The sequence below is a fragment of the Ranitomeya imitator genome, chromosome 6 (genome assembly GCF_032444005.1).
Source record: "Ranitomeya imitator isolate aRanImi1 chromosome 6, aRanImi1.pri, whole genome shotgun sequence".
Taxonomy (NCBI): Eukaryota; Metazoa; Chordata; class Amphibia; order Anura; family Dendrobatidae; genus Ranitomeya; species Ranitomeya imitator.
In genome coordinates, this window is record NC_091287.1 from 471200657 (window position 1) to 471221763 (window position 21107).

The following is a 21107-nucleotide window of genomic DNA, read 5'->3' on the forward strand; positions in this document are numbered from 1 at the left end:
AACCCTAGCCCTAACCCTACCCCTAACCCTACCCCTACCCCTAGCCCTAACCCTACCCCTAACCCTAACCCTATTCTAACATTAGTGGAAAAAAAAAATTTCTTTATTTTTTTATTGTCCCTACCTATGGGGGTGACAAAGGGGGGGGTCATTTACTATTTTTTTTATTTTGATCACTGAGATAGATTATATCTCAGTGATCAAAATGCACTTTGGAACGAATCTGCCGGCCGGCAGATTCGGCGGGCGCACTGCACATGCGCTCGCCATTTTGGAAGATGGCGGCGCCCAGGGAGAAGACGGACGGGACCCCGGCTGGATCGGTAAGTATGATGGGGTTGGGGGGGGATCACGGCGGGGGGGGATCGGAGCACGGGGGGGGGATCGGAGCACGGGGGGGGGGGAATCGGAGCGCGGGAGGGGTGGAACGGAGCACGGGGGGGCTGGAATGGAGCACGGGGGGGCTGGAATGGAGCACGGGGGGGTGGAACGGAGCACCGGGGGGTGTGGATCGGAGTGCAGGGGGGGTGATTGGAGTACGGGGGGGTGATTGGAGCACGGGGGAGCGGACAAGAGCACGGGGGGGAGCGGAGCACTGGACGGAGGGGAGCCGGAGCAGTGTACCGGCCAGATCGGGGGGCTGCGGGGGCGATCGGTGGGGTGGGGGCACATTAGTATTTCCAGCCATGGCCGATGAGATTTCAGCATCGGCCATGGCTGGATTGTAATATTTCACCCGTTATAATAGGTGAAATATTACAAATCGCTCTGATTGGCAGTTTCACTTTCAACAGCCAATCAGAGCGATCGTAGCCACGAGGGGGTGAAGCCACCCCCCTGGGCTAAACTACCACTCCCCCTGTCCCTGCAGATCGGGTGAAATGGGAGTTAACCCTTTCACCCGGCCTGCAGGGACGCGATCTTTCCATGACGCCGCATAGGCGTCATGGGTCGGAATGGCACCGACTTTCATGACGCCTACGTGGCGTCATGGGTCGGGAAGGGGTTAACGTGCAAACCACCCTTGGGGGTAAAAGGGTTAAAAAAATGTAAATAAAATACAATGTTTGGTGTCTACGAACTCATAATAACCAGGAGAATCATACTAGCAGGTCAGTTTTAGCTTTCATGTGGTAAAAAAAAACAAAAAACCTGTTAAGGGATTGCAGTTTTATGCAATTTCATCGCACTTGGAATTTTTTTCCCGGTTTCTAGTACACGACATGGTAAAACCAATGATGTAATTGAAAGGTACACCTCGTCCCGCAAAAAACATGCCCTCACATGCCCATATTGAAAGAAAACGAGAAAAGTTACGGCTGTGGGAAGAAGGGGAGCCAAAAACTGAAACACGAAAACGAAAAAGGGCTGCAGCGTGAAGGGGTTAAAAAGATATGTATACACCCAAGTGAGAGAGGAGAGTGAGAAAGCAACCAGTCCTGGAGCTCTGCCGCAGGTCACACAGGTGAGCGGTTTATATACTCCGTGATCACATGACTGAGAGACCCCGCGGCACCGCTGGCTCACTGCTGTCTACGGAGCAGCATGTTGCACGCCCACCTCCAGCCATGTCCCCGCCTCCTCTACTGCGCCACTTACTACATTTCCCAGCATGCCTCACTACCGAGCAGCTTCCTCTATGGGCATGAGCGGGGAGTTCTGGGAGTTGTAGTCTGCAGCTCAGCTGCCCGGTTTGCAGCTACTATGGCGGCCGCCAAGGGCATGAACGTGGTGCTGAAGTCGGTGCGGAGCATCAGTGTCCGCCTGTGTCCCCTCCGGCCCAACGTGCAGTCCACCAGGTGAGGCCGGGGCTGTGTGCAGGGGGCAGCGCCGCTGGTTTTGGGGTCTTGTCACTTTTCAGTTCACTGTCATTGACTCTTTCTGGGTGACAGCAATTTCTGCAAAGCTTGAGTTTCCTTTTTTTCTTTGGAAGATGGGTCTTTGCTGCCTTCATTGCCTCCATTTCATACAGCATGGGGTTCCTTAATTGCTTTTTATTCTTTTTGTACCTGAAACCCATGAATCAGACGGAGCAGTTGTCCCATGGTTTTATTATTCTGGTTTTTGGTTACAGTGTTGTAGTTTTATCAATTTGTGCCACCCCCCGTCGGCGTGATCGCCCGTCACCTCCCCCCCCCCGTCGGCGTGGTCGCCCGTCACCCCGTCGGCGTGATCGCCCGTCACCCCCCCCCCCCCCCCCGTCGGCGTGATCGCCCGTCACCCCCCCCCCCCCCGTCGGCGTGATCGCCCGTCACCCCCCCCCCCCGTCGGCGTGATCGCCCGTCGCCCCCCCCGCCGTCGGCGTGATCGCCCGTCACCCCCCCCCCTCCCTTCGGCGTGATCGCCCGTCACCCCCACCCCCCCCCGTCGGCGTGATCGCCCGTCACCCCCCCCCCCGTCGGCGTGATCGCCCGTCACCCCCCCCCCCCCCCGTCGGCGTGATCGCCCGTCACCCCCCCCCCCCCTGTCGGCGTGATCGCCCGTCGCCCCCCGCCGTCGGCGTGATCGCCCGTCACCCCCCCCCCCTCCCGTCGGCGTGATCGCCCGTCACCCCCCCCCCCCCCCCCCGTCGGCGTGATCGCCCGTCACCCCCCCCCCTCCCGTCGGCGTGATCGCCCGTCACCTCCCCCCCCGTCGGCGTGATCGCCCGTAAACCCCCCCCGTCGGCGTGAAATATCCATAAGAATACCAGTTCCCAGTGAGACAGACAAAAATACATACAAAAAGAATTTAGTTGTGCACCTAACCTAATATACTGCCCCTATGCTTGCCTGCTGTCCCTTCCTAACAGTGGAGGTTGGCACCCTGATAGAGTATTTGGCGCCCCCACTCCACGGCGGCTAACACCTGCTCACCCTGTTAAATCACTGGCAAAACTATAGGAGGGAAAACAATGAGCAAATGAAAAACAATTACAGGTCCTTCTCAAAAAATTAGCATATAGTGTTAAATTTCATTATTTACCATAATGTAATGATTACAATTAAACTTTCATATATTATAGATTCATTATCCACCAACTGAAATGTGTCAGGTCTTTTATTGTTTTAATACTGATGATTTTGGCATACAACTCCTGATAACCCAAAAAACCTGTCTCAATAAATTAGCATATTTCACCCATCCAATCAAATAAAAGTGTTTTTTAATAACAAACAAAAAAAACATCAAATAATAATGTTCAGTTATGCACTCAATACTTGGTCGGGAATCCTTTGGCAGAAATGACTGCTTCAATGCGGCGTGGCATGGAGGCAATCAGCCTGTGACACTGCTGAGATGTTATGGAGGCCCAGGATGCTTCAATAGCGGCCTTAAGCTCAACCAGAGTGTTGGGTCTTGCGTCTCTCAACTTTCTCTTCACAATATCCCACAGATTCTCTATGGGGTTCAGGTCAGGAGAGTTGGCAGGCCAATTGAGCACAGTAATACCATGGTCAGTAAACCATTTACCAGTGGTTTTGGCACTGTGAGCAGGTGCCAGGTCGTGCTGAAAAAATGAAATCTTCATCACCATAAAGCATTGACCCTGCCCTTGATGAAACACAGTGGACCAACACCAGCAGCTGACATGGCACCCCACACCATCACTGACTGTGGGTACTTGACACTGGACTTCAGGCATTTTGGCATTTCCTTCTCCCCAGTCTTCCTCCAGACTCTGGCACCTTGATTTCCGAATGACATGCAAAATTTGCTTTCATCAGAAAAAAGTACTTGGGACCACTTAGCAACAGTCCAGTGCTGCTTCTCTGTAGCCCAGGTCAGGCGCCTCTGCCGCTGTTTATGGTTCAAAAGTGGCTTTACCTGGGGAATGCGGCACCTGTAGCCCATTTCCTGCACACGCCTGTGCACGGTGGCTCTGGATGTTTCCACACCAGACTCAGTCCACTGCTTCCTCAGGTTCCCCAAGGTCTGGAATCGGTCCTTCTCCACAATCTTCCTCAGGGTCCGGTCTCCTCTTCTCGTTGTACAGCGTTTTCTGCCACATTGTTTCCTTCCAACAGACTTACCATTGAGGTGCCTTGATACAGCACTCTGGGAACAGCCTATTTGTTGAGAAATTTCTTTCTGGGTCTTACCCTCTTGCTTGAGGGTGTCAATGATGGCCTTCTTGACATCTGTCAGGTCGCTAGTCTTACGCATGATGGGGGTTTTGAGTAATGAACCAGGCAGGGAGTTTATAAAAGCCTCAGGTATCTTTTGCATGTGTTTAGAGTTAATTAGTTGATTCAGAAGATTAGGGTAATAGGTCGTTTAGAGAACCTTTTCTTGATATGCTAATTTATTGAGACAGGTTTTTTGGGTTATCAGGAGTTGTATGCCAAAATCATCAGTATTAAAACAATAAAAGACCTGACAAATTTCAGTTGGTGGATAATGAATCTATAATATATGAAAGTTTAATTGTAATCATTACATTATGGTAAATAATGAAATTTAACACTATATGCTAATTTTTTGAGAAGGACCTGTATATATCAAAATCCTGCATTAAAGATTAGGTATAGGACAATCAAAACGCTAAGAAAACCAAGCAAAGATATACACCTATATGTTCACAGCGTTTGATATTCTAGTCTTACTATACACCCCACAAAGATAGAGCCATGTGCATAGTCAACGGGATGATAGTAGCAAGGGAGATATATAAACAAAAGACCTGGTTCAGTCTAGGATAAAAATTGTGCACGGCAGCACCTCATAGATAACCATTAACAGTAATCAGTGTATTCACAGCATTCAGTGATGTTTAAATGCTCCAGCATAGCAGCCAACATCCATAATAATATATAAACTCATAATGCTATACAGGAAATGAAAATGGTAGAATGCACTCAGCCGCAATCTGATAAAATAAGATAATATAATAAAGGCTGACAACAATAGATAAACACTGATGACAAGTGGTAGGTACTTATACTCATGCACAGTCAGATAGACAGAGATAGATGGTTCCAAAGACAGCAAGCAGAAAGGGTGTTAGCCCCCCAAAAAAGAGACACTTAGCTGTCAGCCAACGCCCCGACGCGTTTCCCCGTCATTCGGTTCCTCGGGGCAAAGATAATGAACCGGAGGTCAGAGATACAGGTGCCCTGATACCTAGGCAGACCTATTCCCCTATTATTTATCTCTTTTTTTGACGTTTCTACTTAAGATTATTGTACCTGTTTTTATTATGTATACCCCTCCTCACATGTAAAGTGCCATGGAATAAATGGTGTTATATTAATAAATAATAATAATAATAATACACTGCTTATGTAGAGCTGTATTTACAGCGATCAGGAAGGTGGAGTCGTTCTCTGCCTTCTCTATATGGAGCACGGCTGCCTCATATCCATGGCGGTGCGCCACTACTGTACATGAAGGGCTCCAGTGGGTGACAACTGTGATTTGACCTTTTTTTTTTTTTATAGCAAAATAGTAACTTTGAAAGAGTCACAGCAGGTTATAACTTTTCTGAGAACTGCAGTCGTGTGACACATGTGGCCGTGTGGTCCTAGGCCTATTCTGACTTGGCCAAAAAGTGAAGATTGCAGATGCTGATTGGCTGCAGCAGTTCCGAGTCACCACTCACTCGTCCCTCGGTTATTGGTCCCAGCAGACTGGCAGGCGATACAGCAGTGAGGAGGAGGAGTGATGCCAGCCCAGGAGAGGGAGAGCATTTAGTTATTTTTCCCTGTTCTGAGCATACTGTGTGACCTAGGGAAATGCCATGATCATCGCACCCACACTGAGCGTTTTCTGTCATTGATTTCCGTCAGATCTCGGGTCATGGCAGAAATCTGCATAGTGTAGACGTGGCCTTATGGAATGACATGGCTGGTAATGTCCTGATTTATGTAGTCAGATTCTGCCTGGTATATTTATCTGTATGTCTTAATGTTTTTTTTGCAGAGAATTTTTGGAAGTTATCAACATCAAAAAAATCCGCACCACCAACACAAATTGTAAGATAGATGTTGATGTGAGACATGACAACTCCGAGCCTGTAGTAGACATTTTGTTTGGTAAGTTTCATAAGATAATGACGACTTATCCTGGTGGAAGTGTTGTGCGTTTACCTGAAAGCTCATTACAACAAGACACAATAATTATCCAAAAAACCCTTCTATATAGAGCACACACATCATGTATTAGAATAGTATAGAACCATAGTGTCCCTCTAGCGATCACTGTATATTGGGGTATTATCTAACACTAGATAGTGGCCCGATTCTAACGCATTATTGTATTCTAGAATATGCATGTCCACGTAGTATATTGCCCAGCCACGTAGTATATTGCCCAGCCACGTAGTATATTGCCCAGCACAGAGCCACATAGTATAGAGACCTAAAATAAAAAATAAACATATACTCACCTTCCGAAGGCCAGTTGGAAGTCCTGCTATACTCACCATCCGCCGCCTTTCCCGCTCCTCGCCACGCTCCCTGGACCGCTTCATTGCAAGCGCCAGCTTCCGGTCCCAGGGCTGGTGTGAGCAGGACCTATAACGACGTCGCGGTCACATGACCGTGACATCACGGCAGGTCCTTGTCGCACACCAGCCCTGGGAGCGGAAGCTGCCACTTGCAATGGAGCTGTCCCGGGAGCGTGGCGAGGAGCGGCAAAGGCGGCGGAGGGTGAGTATAGCAGGTTTTTTGTTTTTTTTATTATTTTTAACATGACCTATTTTTACTATTGATGCTGCATAGGCAGCATCAATAGTAAATAGTTGGGGACACACAGGGTTAATAGCAGCGGTAACGGAGTGCGTTACATCGCGGGCCGTTACCGCTGCCATTAACCCTGTGTGAGCGGTGAGTGGAGGGGATTACGGAGCGGGCGCCGGGCAGTGAGTGCAGGGGAGGGACTAATCGAACTGTGGCCGTCGCTGATTGGTCGCGGCAGCCATGACAGGCAGCTGCCGAGACCAATCAGCGAACGAATAACAGTGACAGAAGGACTGACACAGACGGAAGTGACCCGTAGGCAATTATGTATATAGATATAAAGCTGAATGTGTGTATGTATGTTATTATTCATTTTTATAGCGCCATTTATTCCATGGCGATTTACATGTGAATGGGGCAAATATTGACAAGAACAATAAACATGAGTAAAACAAGGCACACACAAGTACAGGAGGAGAGAGGACCCTGCCCGCAAGTGCTCACAGTCTACAGGGGATGGGTGAGGATACACTAGGTGACGGTAGAGCTGGTCATGTGGCGGTTCAGTAGACTGGGGATCACTGCAGGTTGTAGGCTTGTCGTAAGAGGTGGGTCTTCAGGTTCCTTTTCAAGGTTTCCGTGGTAGGTGAGAGCCTGATGTGTTGGGGTAGAGAGTTCCAGAGTATAGGGGAAGCACGGGAGAAGTCTTGGATACGGTTGTGGGAGGAAGAGATGAGAGGGGAGTAGAGAAGGAGATCATGAGATGATCGAAGGTTGCGTGTAGGTAGGTACCGGGAGACCATGACGCAGATATATGGAGGAGACAGATTGTGAATGGCTTTGTATGTCATTGTTAGTGTTTTGAACTGTAGCCTCTGGGCAATAGGAAGCCAGTGAAGGGCCTGGCAGAGAAGAGAGGCTGGGGAGTAACGGGGAGACAGGTGGATTAGTCGGGCAGCAGAGTTTAGGATGGATTGGAGTGGTGTCAGAGTGCTAGAGGGGAGGCCAGAGAGTAGCAGATTGCAGTAGGCGAGGCGGGAGATAAGGGCATGTACTAGTGTTTTTGTGGTTTCATGGTCAAGGAATGTACGGATCCAGGAAATGTTTTTGAGTTGGAATCGGCAAGAGGAGGCAAGGGCTTGGATATGTGGCTTGAAAGAGAGGGGTAGAGTCAAGGAGCATCCCGAGGCACTGAGCGTGCGGGACCGGGGAAAGTGAGCAGCCATTGACATTGGTGGATAGGTCGGGTGGAGGGGTAGAGTGAGGTGGGGGAAAGATAATGGATTCTGTTTTGTCCATCTTCAGTTTTAGAAAAAGAGCAGAAAAGAAGGATGAAATAGCAGACAGACATTGTGGGATTTTGGTCAGTAAGGAAGTATATGTGTGTGTATGTCCGGGATTGGCATCTGCACCATCGCAGCTACAGCCACAAAACTTTGCACAGTCACACGTCTGGACCCCGAGAGCGTCATAGACTATGTTGTGAGGCGAAATTTTAACCCCGCGCGTTCCAATTCACCAAACAATTTTGCCCCTATCTACATAATGGGGGGGAAAAAGTGAAAGGAAAAGTGTTGGAGGCAAATTGACAGCTGCCAGATGTGAACAAAGGGGACTTAAAGAGTGAGAGCGATGGTGCCAAAGAGTATATACCATACAGTTGCTAAGGTGGGGCCCCGACATGGGATACTCACCACACACGGGGATATGAACACACACACAAAATGCGCCACACACTTCCACGTGCTTGAACACATATACCACCCTCAGCACACATTTCACCACACATGCACCAACCTCGCCACATAAAAGTCAAAACACAAGAGTCACCGCTCAAAACTCGCCATGCGAAAAATTCGCCACATGCAAAACTCGCCACACGTGCAAAACTCACCTCATGGAAAACTCGCCACATGCAAAACTTGCACATGCGGAAAAATTGCCACATGCCCAAATTTGTAACACATGGAAAAGTTGCCTCACACAAAACTTGCACATACGCAACAAGCACCACACAAAACTCGCCACGCGCAAAACTTGCTGCACACAACTTGCTACACTAACCTGTCACATGCAACTCGACACACAAAAAGTTGCTATACGCATGTCGCCTCACAAAACTCATCTCACAAACGTCGCTACATGCATGTCGCCACATGCAACTCAACACACACAACTTGACACATGAAACTCGCCCTAAAACACACACAAGTCTGGTATTATCCTTCAAAAATAAAAATCTGATTAATAAGCAGACAAATTACAACAAATATACCATATAGGAAATACGGCAGCTGTCAGTCACATGACCTGTCTATTATGTGTATGTTAGCTGGGGATTTATTAGGCTGTCAATTTAGCTTACAAATATTGAGGTAAAAATACTGACCAAATAACGTGTGAACAAGGTCTAATACAGGAGGAGATGACACACAGCAGGTATATACTATTTACAGGGGAGATGACATACAGGTATATACTATATACAGGAGGAGATGACTTACAGGTATATACTATATACAGAAGGAGATGACTTACAGGTATATACTATATACAGAAGGAGATGACTTACAGGTATATACTATATACAGGAGGAGATGACATACAGGTATATACTATATACAGGAGCAGATGACACAGGTATATACAGGAGGAGATGACTTACAGGTATATACTATGTACAGGAGGAGATGACATACAGGGATATACTGTATATAGGAGGAGATGACATACAGGGATATACTATATATAGGAGGAGATGACATACAGGAATATACTATATATAGGAGGAGATGACATACAGGGATATACTATATATTAGAGGAGATGACATACAGGTATATACAATATACAAGAGGAGATGACATACAGCAGGTATATACTATTTACAGGAGAGATGACATACAGGTATATACTATATACAGGGGAGATGACATACAGGTATATACTATATACAGGACATGAAAACAATAGCTCATAAGGCATAACCACATTATAAAGGTAGTCCTCAAATAAGACCCAAATAGCGGAGGACAATATGACTAATCGTCAATGTTGAAAACCACACACCACAAAAAGAACGATGCTACAGTCAAGATTATATGCAAAAAATATAAATCCACTTTGTTAATAAAATATGACAGACACTCGTGGACAGAAATTAAGTATGTGAACCATATCCTAAAAAATGCTATGCAAAGAAAAAGCAGGGGAGCACAGACCCTGGACACACCCACTCCATACCAAATTGGTATGTGGCCACCATTATATCAAAAGCAATTGCCGCTGAAAAAAGAGCTAAGGGGCCAGAACTGCAGGGATCTCCCCATATATATCATAGTTACCATAATTACCAGCAGTTTCTACATCTCATAAATGCATAATAGTAGTAATTACTTACAACTGATGCGGTCAGGGTATCCAGGGGATGTGCGCCCGCCCCAACGTGCGTTTCGGTGAAGCACCTTCGTCAGGGGGCATACCATAATGCATAAACCGTGAGTTTAAAAAGGCCGAGACCGGAAGTACGTAACACACGAAAACCGGAAGTGTTGTTCCGTATCCATGGCAACCGCAGCGCAAGCCCGGGATCGCAGCAGGTGAAGGGGAGGCCAACACTGGAGCCCAACGTGGTCACCATCCCCCTCTCAAGCACGGAAGCCGGCCACACACCGTGGTGATGAATGTAAATGTAAATGGCGTCCATACTGCCTAGTACGCATGGCTGGAAGTGACGTAAGGTATCCATGACAACCATGATGCCAGCCGACACAGCCCACACGCGCCGGAGAAGTGGTCACTGGGGCAACACGTGACGACAACATCCGGACGCTAGGTGGCGCACAGAGAAGGCACCGCAGTATCAAAATATCTGGAGAGAGAAAAAACACTGCCGGTATGTGTCCAAAGAAATTTATAACCGGTTCAGATATTGCACCCCAATAGTCCCCAAGAGTAGTATGAACAATCCATGATTAATACCATAATTATTTCACCCCAATTAGGGCATGATTTGGCAACATATCAAGTTGCAACCGGGACATTTCATAATACAGGCAAGTATATAGGCAAGTATCAAACCCTCGATGTAAACACCGTACAGCAGCGGACGACAAATTCACATCCCCCCCATGATGTCCAAATATGGAATTAAAAGATACCCTCTTCATATGCTGACCCCAAACAACAAATTTCTAGGAGACCTGCAACACGACATTGTCAATATTATGCATACAAAATAAGAGAGGACTCTCACAGTGGAAGAATAACATTATATGTCCTTCATCTTCAGGCTTGGCCTCCCTCGTTGAGTCTCCATAAAATCAGAATCCCATATAGGAAAGAAGGGGGGGGGGGGGGGGAGAAATTATGTGGGTATAGTTCTTCTGATGATCAGCCGAAGATAACATTCCAAATGAACTCTTCGTCCTTCGTAGATACGGCTCTATCCGGGCTCGGCACCGACAAAACATCTATATACACATATATGCTATAAAAAATAAGAACAATGTAAAGACAATAAAAAACAAGCAACAGCATCCTAGAGGACCATGGTACCCAACACACCAGTCAGAACCTGTGATCTAATATTCTCATTCAGTCCTTTTGGGTGGACGGTGTCCAAGGTCCAGATCCACCTGGACTCTATTTGAGCCAGTCTTTTAAAGTTTGCACCACCACGCATCCCAACCTCAAACATATCAATTCCTCTAATTCTGAGGAGGCTGGCATCACTACCATGATATTTAAAAAATGCCAGGGTATAATTTTTAATATGGATGTATCCCCATTGTCGCCTGCCGCCATGATCCCTCTGACATGTTCCTTAACCCGCACTTTAAACTGCCGTGTCGTCATTCCGACGTAAATTTTGTCACACGGACACAGTGCATAATAGATGACATTCCTGCTAGAGCAGGTAATACGTTTACTTATGGAAAATTGGCGAGATCCATCTGAGTTAGAGAAGGTGTCATACTGATCAATATTAGCGCAGGCGACACAATGCCCACAGGGCCTACATCCATTCCTACCCGACATTTTATCCAAGAATGTGGTTCACGGCTCACTAGAATAGTGGTTATGAACCAACAGATCACGTAGGTTCTTGGACCGCCTGGCCGCAATGCCTGCCCTCTCAGGAATAAACCGAGAGATTATTGGGTCCGCTTTTAAAATATGCCAGGACCTATCCAAGATTCTCCTCATCATGGGAAATTGAGAGTGGAAGTTAGTAACGAATCTGACAATCTCCTGATCTTTTTTGGACTTTAGACTCATATAAGAGCCCATGCCTGGATGCATGTTTGGCCCTATTAAAGGCCTTTTTTATCATGCGGTTACTATACCCATGTTCTACTAACCTACCTTTCAGTTCCTGTGCCTGCGCCAGAAAATCACTCTCCGTAGAGCACAGTCTCCGAAGTCGTAGGAACTGCCCAGTTGGTACAGATTGAATCATGTAGCTGGGGTGAGATGAGGAGGCATGCAACAAAGAGTTTGTGGATGTTGGCTTACGGTATATATTTGTCTGCAGCTCGCCACTAGTGTTACGTATAAGACGGACATCAAGGAACTCAGCGCCATCACTGTTACTCGTATATGTTAGAAAAATATTACGATCATTGTTATTCAGTGATGACATGAAGTCCTGTAATAGTTCTCCTGATCCCTGCCAGATAATCAATATGTTATCAATGTACCGCGTCCATACGACATACAGGTGTATACTATATTTAAGGTAGATGACAAACGTATATACTGAGGGGAAAATGATAGGTGTGAGGTGAAAATTAAAAGGTGTGAGTGCAAAATGAGAGGAGTGAGGGAAAATCATGGAGTGATCGGAAAATGACAGATGTGAGGTCGAAATGACAAGTGTTAGGGGGGAATGAGAGATGTGAGGGAGAAAATGAGAGATGTGAGGGGGGAAAATGAGAGGCGTGATGGGAAAATAAGAGAAGTGAGGTGCTATAACTAACCACAGATATTTACTATGCCCAGGCAACGCCGGGCTCTTCAGCTAGTACTGATGCATTAATAAATTTTATGCATCCTCATGGACCAGCTAGCTTCTTTCACTGGCCTGTGAGAAATGATACATGCTGGATTCCCGAGCAGTCAATCATTGCAATAATTCCAGCACCAGCTGCAACAGCAGTGGAACGACAATACAGCTTCTGAACCGATTATGTTGCAAATTCAGCAACAATTCCAGACCACTTAGACTGAACATTATGGCTTGGGAACCAACAAAAGATACCTAATATTAGGCTTGGGATCCTAGGCAAAGACACCCACCCTCAGGCTTCGGAACCTGCGATAAAGAGACCGCCCAAGGCTCGCATTGCACGGCTATCGGCCATGGCTCCTAGGCGATGGGGCTGCCAGTTCTCAAAAGACAGCATTATTACAATTCTTAATAGGATTATAATACCAATTCTTAGGGAATTGGTTGTGGTATAACCACCATGGACCAACGCAAGGGTTTGAATAGTGCAGTTACCATTCATTGCGTATTAATAAATAACACCATGTTCAGTGGCATTTTTCATTTCTTAAACTGAGAGACTCCAAAAAAAAAACAATGATCCTTGTAGAGAAAAATGTGCTCTTTCTAATGATATCAGAATTAATATATTTTAGGGGTACCCTTTTTGAGAAATTTGACTTAAGAATAGGTAAAATTCGTTTTTTTTTTTTAAAGTTTTTCATCATATGTGGGTGTGAATATTTCCACAAATACATATGCTTTGACCGTGATATTGCAGCAATGCAAAGTCATGTAGATGTTTGGTGTACAGGGCAAAGCACCAGCACCAGTTACTATTGGTATTTGGTCTTGAGTTATATATGGGCAAAGTTTGGCATAAATTTTATGCGACGCGTTTTTCAAGCTACTTTGACACAAAATTGCGGCCGAAATATTGTTTTGTCATAGCCGGTAATAATTTTATTGTGTTTAGCAGCAAAAGTTGAGCTAGTATGCCAAATTTCAGCATCATAGCAGTATAGAACTCTAATGGCTATGTGCCAAAGTTTGCAAAATCCTCTTAGCTGAAGCTGCAGGCTTGGTGGAACCTCCAGTGAAAGGTCAACAGTGCCCAATGTATTTGAGATCTGGCCCTAAAAATTTACAGAACCTCTTTTCAAACATACATGTACATCCTTATAAATGTTCAGCAAAATCGGAGAAGGTCAAGTGGGGATGATTTTTAAAACTGGTCCACGTGATGTGGAATGACCCCTATGAATGTTTTCTCCGCACGACGGACCGCTATTTTCTGACGGATCCAGTGCACGACGGATGAAACGTATGGCCATCCGTCGCTAATACAAGTCTATTTGAAAATGCATTATCCTGCAAATTTTTTTACAGGAAAAATCGGATTGTGACGGAAGATGAAAAACGCAAGTGTGAAAGTAGCCTTAGTTGGTGGAAAAATGTGCATCTTCATGACCAGGACGGACGTAACTTTGGAGCAATGGGCACAGAGAAAATCTGTTCCAAAGTCAGTGAATCGGCACCAGTTGGAGAAAGTAATCGGTTTAGATGAAAAAATCAAATAAAAGGTCTCTCTTTAAATAGTTTTGGAACAGATTTTCTTTTCTGAAGTGTTTTTGCATTCTTTTGATTTGACAGTGCTAGTTTGGAGCAGATTCCATCAGGATCTCCTTCAGAGAAGTGACCTTCACTTTTCTCTAGGGTTTTTTTTTTTTTTAACTACTTCTATAGCATCCATAGCCTATCAATGTCTGCGTGGTCCACACTTTGCAGTGACGTTATAAAATGTAAGTGCAGAAAGCTGCTTCCAAGAGACTGCAAAACATTCAGGAGCGAAGAGCTGACTGACAGACACAGCCAGACTCCCCTGAGAAAAAGGGAAACCTGGTTTATTACTGTTTGCCTTCTCGATTGCTATATACAGGTCCTTCTCAAAAAATTAGCATATAGTGTTAAATTTCATTATTTACCATAATGTAATGATTACAATTAAACTTTCATATATTATAGATTCATTATCCACCAACTGAAATTTGTCAGGTCTTTTATTGTTTTAATACTGATGATTTTGGCATACAACTCCTGATAACCCAAAAAACCTGTCTCAATAAATTAGCATATTTCACCCATCCAATCAAATAAAAGTGTTTTTTAATAACAAACAAAAAAACCATCAAATAATAATGTTCAGTTATGCACTCAATACTTGGTCGGGAATCCTTTGGCAGAAATGACTGCTTCAATGCGGCGTGGCATGGAGGCAATCAGCCTGTGACACTGCTGAGATGTTATGGAGGCCCAGGATGCTTCAATAGCGGCCTTAAGCTCATCCAGAGTGTTGGGTCTTGCGTCTCTCAACTTTCTCTTCACAATATCCCACAGATTCTCTATGGGGTTCAGGTCAGGAGAGTTGGCAGGCCAATTGAGCACAGTAATACCATGGTCAGTAAACCATTTACCAGTGGTTTTGGCACTGTGAGCAGGTGCCAGGTCGTGCTGAAAAATGAAATCTTCATCTCCATAAAGCATTTCAGCCGATGGAAGCATGAAGTGCTCCAAAATCTCCTGATAGCTAGCTGCATTGACCCTGCCCTTGATGAAACACAGTGGACCAACACCAGCAGCTGACATGGCACCCCGCACCATCACTGACTGTGGGTACTTGACACTGGACTTCAGGCATTTTGGCATTTCCTTCTCCCCAGTCTTCCTCCAGAATCTGGTACCTTGATTTCCGAATGACATGCAAAATTTGCTTTCATCAGAAAAAAGTACTTGGGACCACTTAGCAACAGTCCAGTGCTGCTTCTCTGTAGCCCAGGTCAGGCGCCTCTGCCGCTGTTTATGGTTCAAAAGTGGCTTTACCTGGGGAATGCGGCACCTGTAGCCCATTTCCTGCACACGTCTGTGCACGGTGGCTCTGGATGTTTCCACACCAGACTCAGTCCACTGCTTCCTCAGGTTCCCCAAGGTCTGGAATCGGTCCTTCTCCACAATCTTCCTCAGGGTCCGGTCTCCTCTTCTCGTTGTACAGCGTTTTCTGCCACATTGTTTCCTTCCAACAGACTTACCATTGAGGTGCCTTGATACAGCACTCTGGGAACAGGCTATTTGTTGAGAAATTTCTTTCTGGGTCTTACCCTCTTGCTTGAGGGTGTCAATGATGGCCTTCTTGACATCTGTCAGGTCGCTAGTCTTACCCATGATGGGGGTTTTGAGTAATGAACCAGGCAGGGAGTTTATAAAAGCCTCAGGTATCTTTTGCATGTGTTTAGAGTTAATTAGTTGATTCAGAAGATTAGGGTAATAGGTCGTTTAGAGAACCTTTTCTTGATATGCTAATTTATTGAGACAGGTTTTTTGGGTTATCAGGAGTTGTATGCCAAAATCATCAGTGTTAAAACAATAAAAGACCTGACAAATTTCAGTTGGTGGATAATGAATCTATAATATATGAAAGTTTAATTGTAATCATTACATTATGGTAAATAATGAAATTTAACACTATATGCTAATTTTTTGAGAAGGACCTGTACATGCCACTGAACCAGCTCTTGTAAAGGTGGGCAGCTGTCAGTCAGACACAGCCAGACTCTCAATAGAAAAGGTTAATGTGGTTTGCTGCCATGCTTGCCTTCTCGTTGTAGACAGTGCTTGTATATACAAATTTGGAAGCACTGAAGCTCAGCAACAGGTGCAGGGAGGGAGCAGGAGCTGCAGGGTCCCAGGAGACCTCTGCAGCTAGAAGGCTGAATGTCCCCTGTACCTGTGGCTAATATTCCAGCCTTAGTTACATTGGAAACCGGCAATGAAAATAATGTATTCATATGTTAAAATGCCCCTCAAAGGTCCTCTGTATGGAGGGCACTGTGTGAGATAAAGGTAAAAAAAAATATATAGAAAAATGTCATAAAATTGAAGCCCCCGTGTATCGCCTACAATGAGGCACAAATTATTTGATTATCCCAGAATTTAATTTTTTTTTATGAGCTGTTAAAAGCTCATGCACGCCAAAAGCAGAAAATGTACTTTCAGAAAAGGAGAAAATAAACCCTATAAAAAAAATTAAAAAAAACTAATATTAACAGCAAAAGTGGATGGGAAATGTTTTCAAGTCATTTTTTTAATGGTTTCTGATAAGGATTTTTGAGAGGATCCAGTCTAAGAAAAAAACAAAACCACTCAGGTAATTATCACCTATCTACTACTTAGATCATAACTGCTAGATTGTTAGGAGTCCGAGTCCGACCTCTGAGGCTATGTTCACACTCTGCAGATTCCACTGCGGATTTTTCCGCAGCAGAATTGCAAAATCCGCAGTGAAAACCCATCGCGGTTTTTACTGCGGATTTATCGCGGTTTTTACTGCGTTTTCTTCTGCGGATTTTCATCTGCAGTTTTCTATTGGAGCAGGTGAAAATCCGCAGAAAAGAAGTGACATGCTGCGGAATGTAATCCGCAGCGTTTCCGCGCGGATTTTTCTGCAGCATGTGCACAGCGTTTTTTGTTTCCCATAGGTTTACATTGAAATGTAAACTCATGGGAAACTGCTGCGGATCCGCAGCGGTCAAATCCGCTGCGGATCCGCAGCAAAATCCGCAAAGTGTGAATATAGCCTAAAACCTCCACCCATTGTCACAATGAAGACCTCCTATTATCCTGTTTTCCCTCAGTAGTGGTCAATGTGGTATTGACAGCCCAGGACTTGGTTCTCTGTCAGCCATGCTTCATTCAACGAGGGGTCCAAGACCCCAATCCTGGTGATCAGTGTGTGTCCCAGTGGTCACTGCCCCACATTGGAATACCCCTTTAAATCCAGCTTTGTATACGCTGTAGGTTGGTCCTATGTAAAATCCTATTTCTAAACCTGACTGATGTTTCTTCTGATTGCAGGTGACGGTGAGCGGCTGGTGATTAAATCCGAGAACGTGACCTGTAAGGAGATGTTGGCGAAACTGAGCGCCGTCTGCTCCACTAAAGACCAGCAGGCCAAGGAGAAGAAATAAGCGGCAGCCTCTCCACAGCATGTACAGGAGCCATTACTATTAGTTATTTATTCTGTATGGGACTCAGACCAACATGTAGGACTCCCCTTATGTTTATACTGCAATTAGATTGGAATTTTGTTATTAAAAAATATTTTAAAAAAAATTACAAAATAAAAAATGCTAAGTAAATATAAAGGAGTTGTCACTTATCACAGCCAGGCATTCCTGCGTTCATTTTCCAAATGTTCGGAAGTTTGAGTTTCTAGCTTTGAATCCTTCCTGCTTAAATATACGAGTGGAAATATAGAAACCTTTCCCTTTTATATTTCTCACGGTAAATATACTTAAAAATGTGTTCCATATTCTGTAACAGTTATTGTTATGTATCAGACACTTATTTTTTGTTTTATGGGCAGCTCAAGTAACAGCAAATTGGATTGACAGTGGCAATTATATAATTTTTTTCCGACCTGCTACATTTTATTTATTCGAACGTCAATGACAGCACCACCTGAGAGAGGGGATCCACCCTTCAGGAATAGGATACCTACAGACACAAAAGGGCGGCACCTCTCCCACGCTCTCCCTACACATCGTCCATTTTTCGATCGTCAGGATTCCCAGTCCGGCTGTCTGACTCAGGTGGCAGGGTGGTAACATAGTAACATAGTAACATAGTTAGTAAGGCCGAAAAAAGACATTTGTCCATCCAGTTCAGCCTATATTCCATCATAATAAATACCCAGATCTACGTCCTTCTACAGAACCTAATAATTGTATGATACAATATTGTTCTGCTCCAGGAAGACATCCAGGCCTCTCTTGAACCCCTCGACTGAGTTCGCCATGACCACCTCCTCAGGCAAGCAATTCCAGATTCTCACTGCCCTAACAGTAAAGAATCCTCTTCTATGTTGGTGGAAAAACCTTCTCTCCTCCAGACGCAAAGAATGCCCCCTTGTGCCCGTCACCTTCCTTGGTATAAACAGATCCTCAGCGAGATATTTGTATTGTCCCCTTATATACTTATACATGGTTATTAGATCGCCCCTCAGTCGTCTTTTTTCTAGACTAAATAATCCTAATTTCGCTAATCTATCTGGGTATTGTAGTTCTCCCATCCCCTTTATTAATTTTGTTGCCCTCCTTTGTACTCTCTCTAGTTCCATTATATCCTTCCTGAGCACCGGTGCCCAAAACTGGACACAGTACTCCATGTGCGGTCTAACTAGGGATTTGTACAGAGGCAGTATAATGCTCTCATCATGTGTATCCAGACCTCTTTTAATGCACCCCATGATCCTGTTTGCCTTGGCAGCTGCTGCCTGGCACTGGCTGCTCCAGGTAAGTTTATCATTAACTAGGATCCCCAAGTCCTTCTCCCTGTCAGATTTACCCAGTGGTTTCCCGTTCAGTGTGTAATGGTGATATTGATTCCCTCTTCCCATGTGTATAACCTTACATTTATCATTGTTAAACCTCATCTGCCACCTTTCAGCCCAAGTTTCCAACTTATCCAGATCCATCTGTAGCAGAATACTATCTTCTCTTGTATTAACTGCTTTACATAGTTTTGTATCATCTGCAAATATCGATATTTTACTGTGTAAACCTTCTACCAGATCATTAATGAATATGTTGAAGAGAACAGGTCCCAATACTGACCCCTGCGGTACCCCACTGGTCACAGCGACCCAGTTAGAGACTATACCATTTATAACCACCCTCTGCTTTCTATCACTAAGCCAGTTACTAACCCATTTACACACATTTTCCCCCAGACCAAGCATTCTCATTTTGTGTACCAACCTCTTGTGCGGCACGGTATCAAACGCTTTGGAAAAATCGAGATATACCACGTCCAATGACTCACCGTGGTCCAGTCTATAGCTTACCTCTTCATAAAAACTGATTAGATTGGTTTGACAGGAGCGATTTCTCATAAACCCATGCTGATATGGAGTTAAACAGTTATTCTCATTGAGATAATCCAGAATAACATCCCTCAGAAACCCTTCAAATATTTTACCAACAATAGAGGTTAGACTTACTGGCCTATAATTTCCAGGTTCACTTTTAGAGCCCTTTTTGAATATTGGCACCACATTTGCTATGCGCCAGTCCTGCGGAACAGACCCTGTCGCTATAGAGTCACTAAAAATAAGAAATAATGGTTTATCTATTACATTACTTAGTTCTCTTAGTACTCGTGGGTGTATGCCATCCGGACCCGGAGATTTATCTATTTTAATCTTATTTAGCCGGTTTCGCACCTCTTCTTGGGTTAGATTGGTGACCCTTAATATAGGGTTTTCATTGTTTCTTGGGATTTCACCTAGCATTTCATTTTCCACCGTGAATACCGTGGAGAAGAAGGTGTTTAATATGTTAGCTTTTTCCTCGTCATCTACAACCATTCTTTCCTCACTATTTTTTAAGGGGCCTACATTTTCAGTTTTTATTCTTTTACTATTGATATAGTTGAAGAACAGTTTGGGATTAGTTTTACTCTCCTTAGCAATGTGCTTCTCTGTTTCCTTTTTGGCAGCTTTAATTAGTTTTTTAGATAAAGTATTTTTCTCCCTATAGTTTTTTAGAGCTTCAATGGTGCCATCCTGCTTTAGTAGTGCAAATGCTTTCTTTTTACTGTTAATTGCCTGTCTTACTTCTTTGTTTAGCCACATTGGGTTTTTCCTATTTCTAGTCCTTTTATTCCCACAAGGTATAAACCGCTTACACTGCCTATTTAGGATGTTCTTAAACATTTCCCATTTATTATCTGTATTCTCATTTCTGAGGATATTGTCCCAGTCTACCAGATTAAGGGCATCTCTAAGCTGTTCAAACTTTGCCTTCCTAAAGTTTAGTGTTTTTGTGACTCCCTGACAAGTCCCCCTAGTGAAAGACAGGTGAAACTGTACAATATTGTGGTCGCTATTTCCTAGATGCCCGACCACCTGCAGATTTGTTATTCTGTCAGGTCTATTAGATAGTATTAGGTCTAAAAGTGCTGCTCCTCTGGTTGGATTCTGCACCAATTGTGAAAGATAATTTTTCTTGGTTATTAGCAGAAACCTGTTGCCTTTATGGGTTTCACAGGTTTCTGTTTCCCAGTTAATATCCGGGTAGTTAAAGTCCCCCATAACCAGGACCTCATTATGGGTTGCAGCTTCATCTATCTGCTTTAGAAGTAGACTTTCCATGCTTTCTGTTATATTTGGGGGTTTGTAACAGACCCCAATGAGAATTTTGTTACCATTTTTCCCTCCATGAATTTCAACCCATATGGACTCGACATCCTCATTCCCTTCGCTAATATCCTCCCTTAAAGTGGACTTTAGACAAGACTTTACATAGAGACAAACCCCTCCTCCTCTCCGATTTTTACGATCCTTTCTAAACAGACTGTAACCCTGTAAGTTAACTGCCCAGTCATAGCTTTCATCTAACCATGTC

The 21107-nt window shown here is 44.7% G+C and overlaps 1 protein-coding gene across 1 annotated transcript; it reads left to right on the forward strand.

The window, feature by feature from the left end:
* Nucleotides 1-1627: 1627 nt before the first annotated feature.
* On the forward strand, nt 1628-17846 carry MRPL53 (mitochondrial ribosomal protein L53). Its single transcript, XM_069731528.1, has 3 exons — nt 1628-1799; nt 5902-6014; nt 17557-17846. The coding sequence occupies exons 1-3, from the start codon at nt 1705-1707 to the stop codon at nt 17667-17669; spliced, it is 321 nt and encodes a 106-aa protein (XP_069587629.1). The 5' UTR covers nt 1628-1704; the 3' UTR covers nt 17670-17846.
* The last annotated feature ends 3261 nt before the right edge of the window (nt 17847-21107 follow it).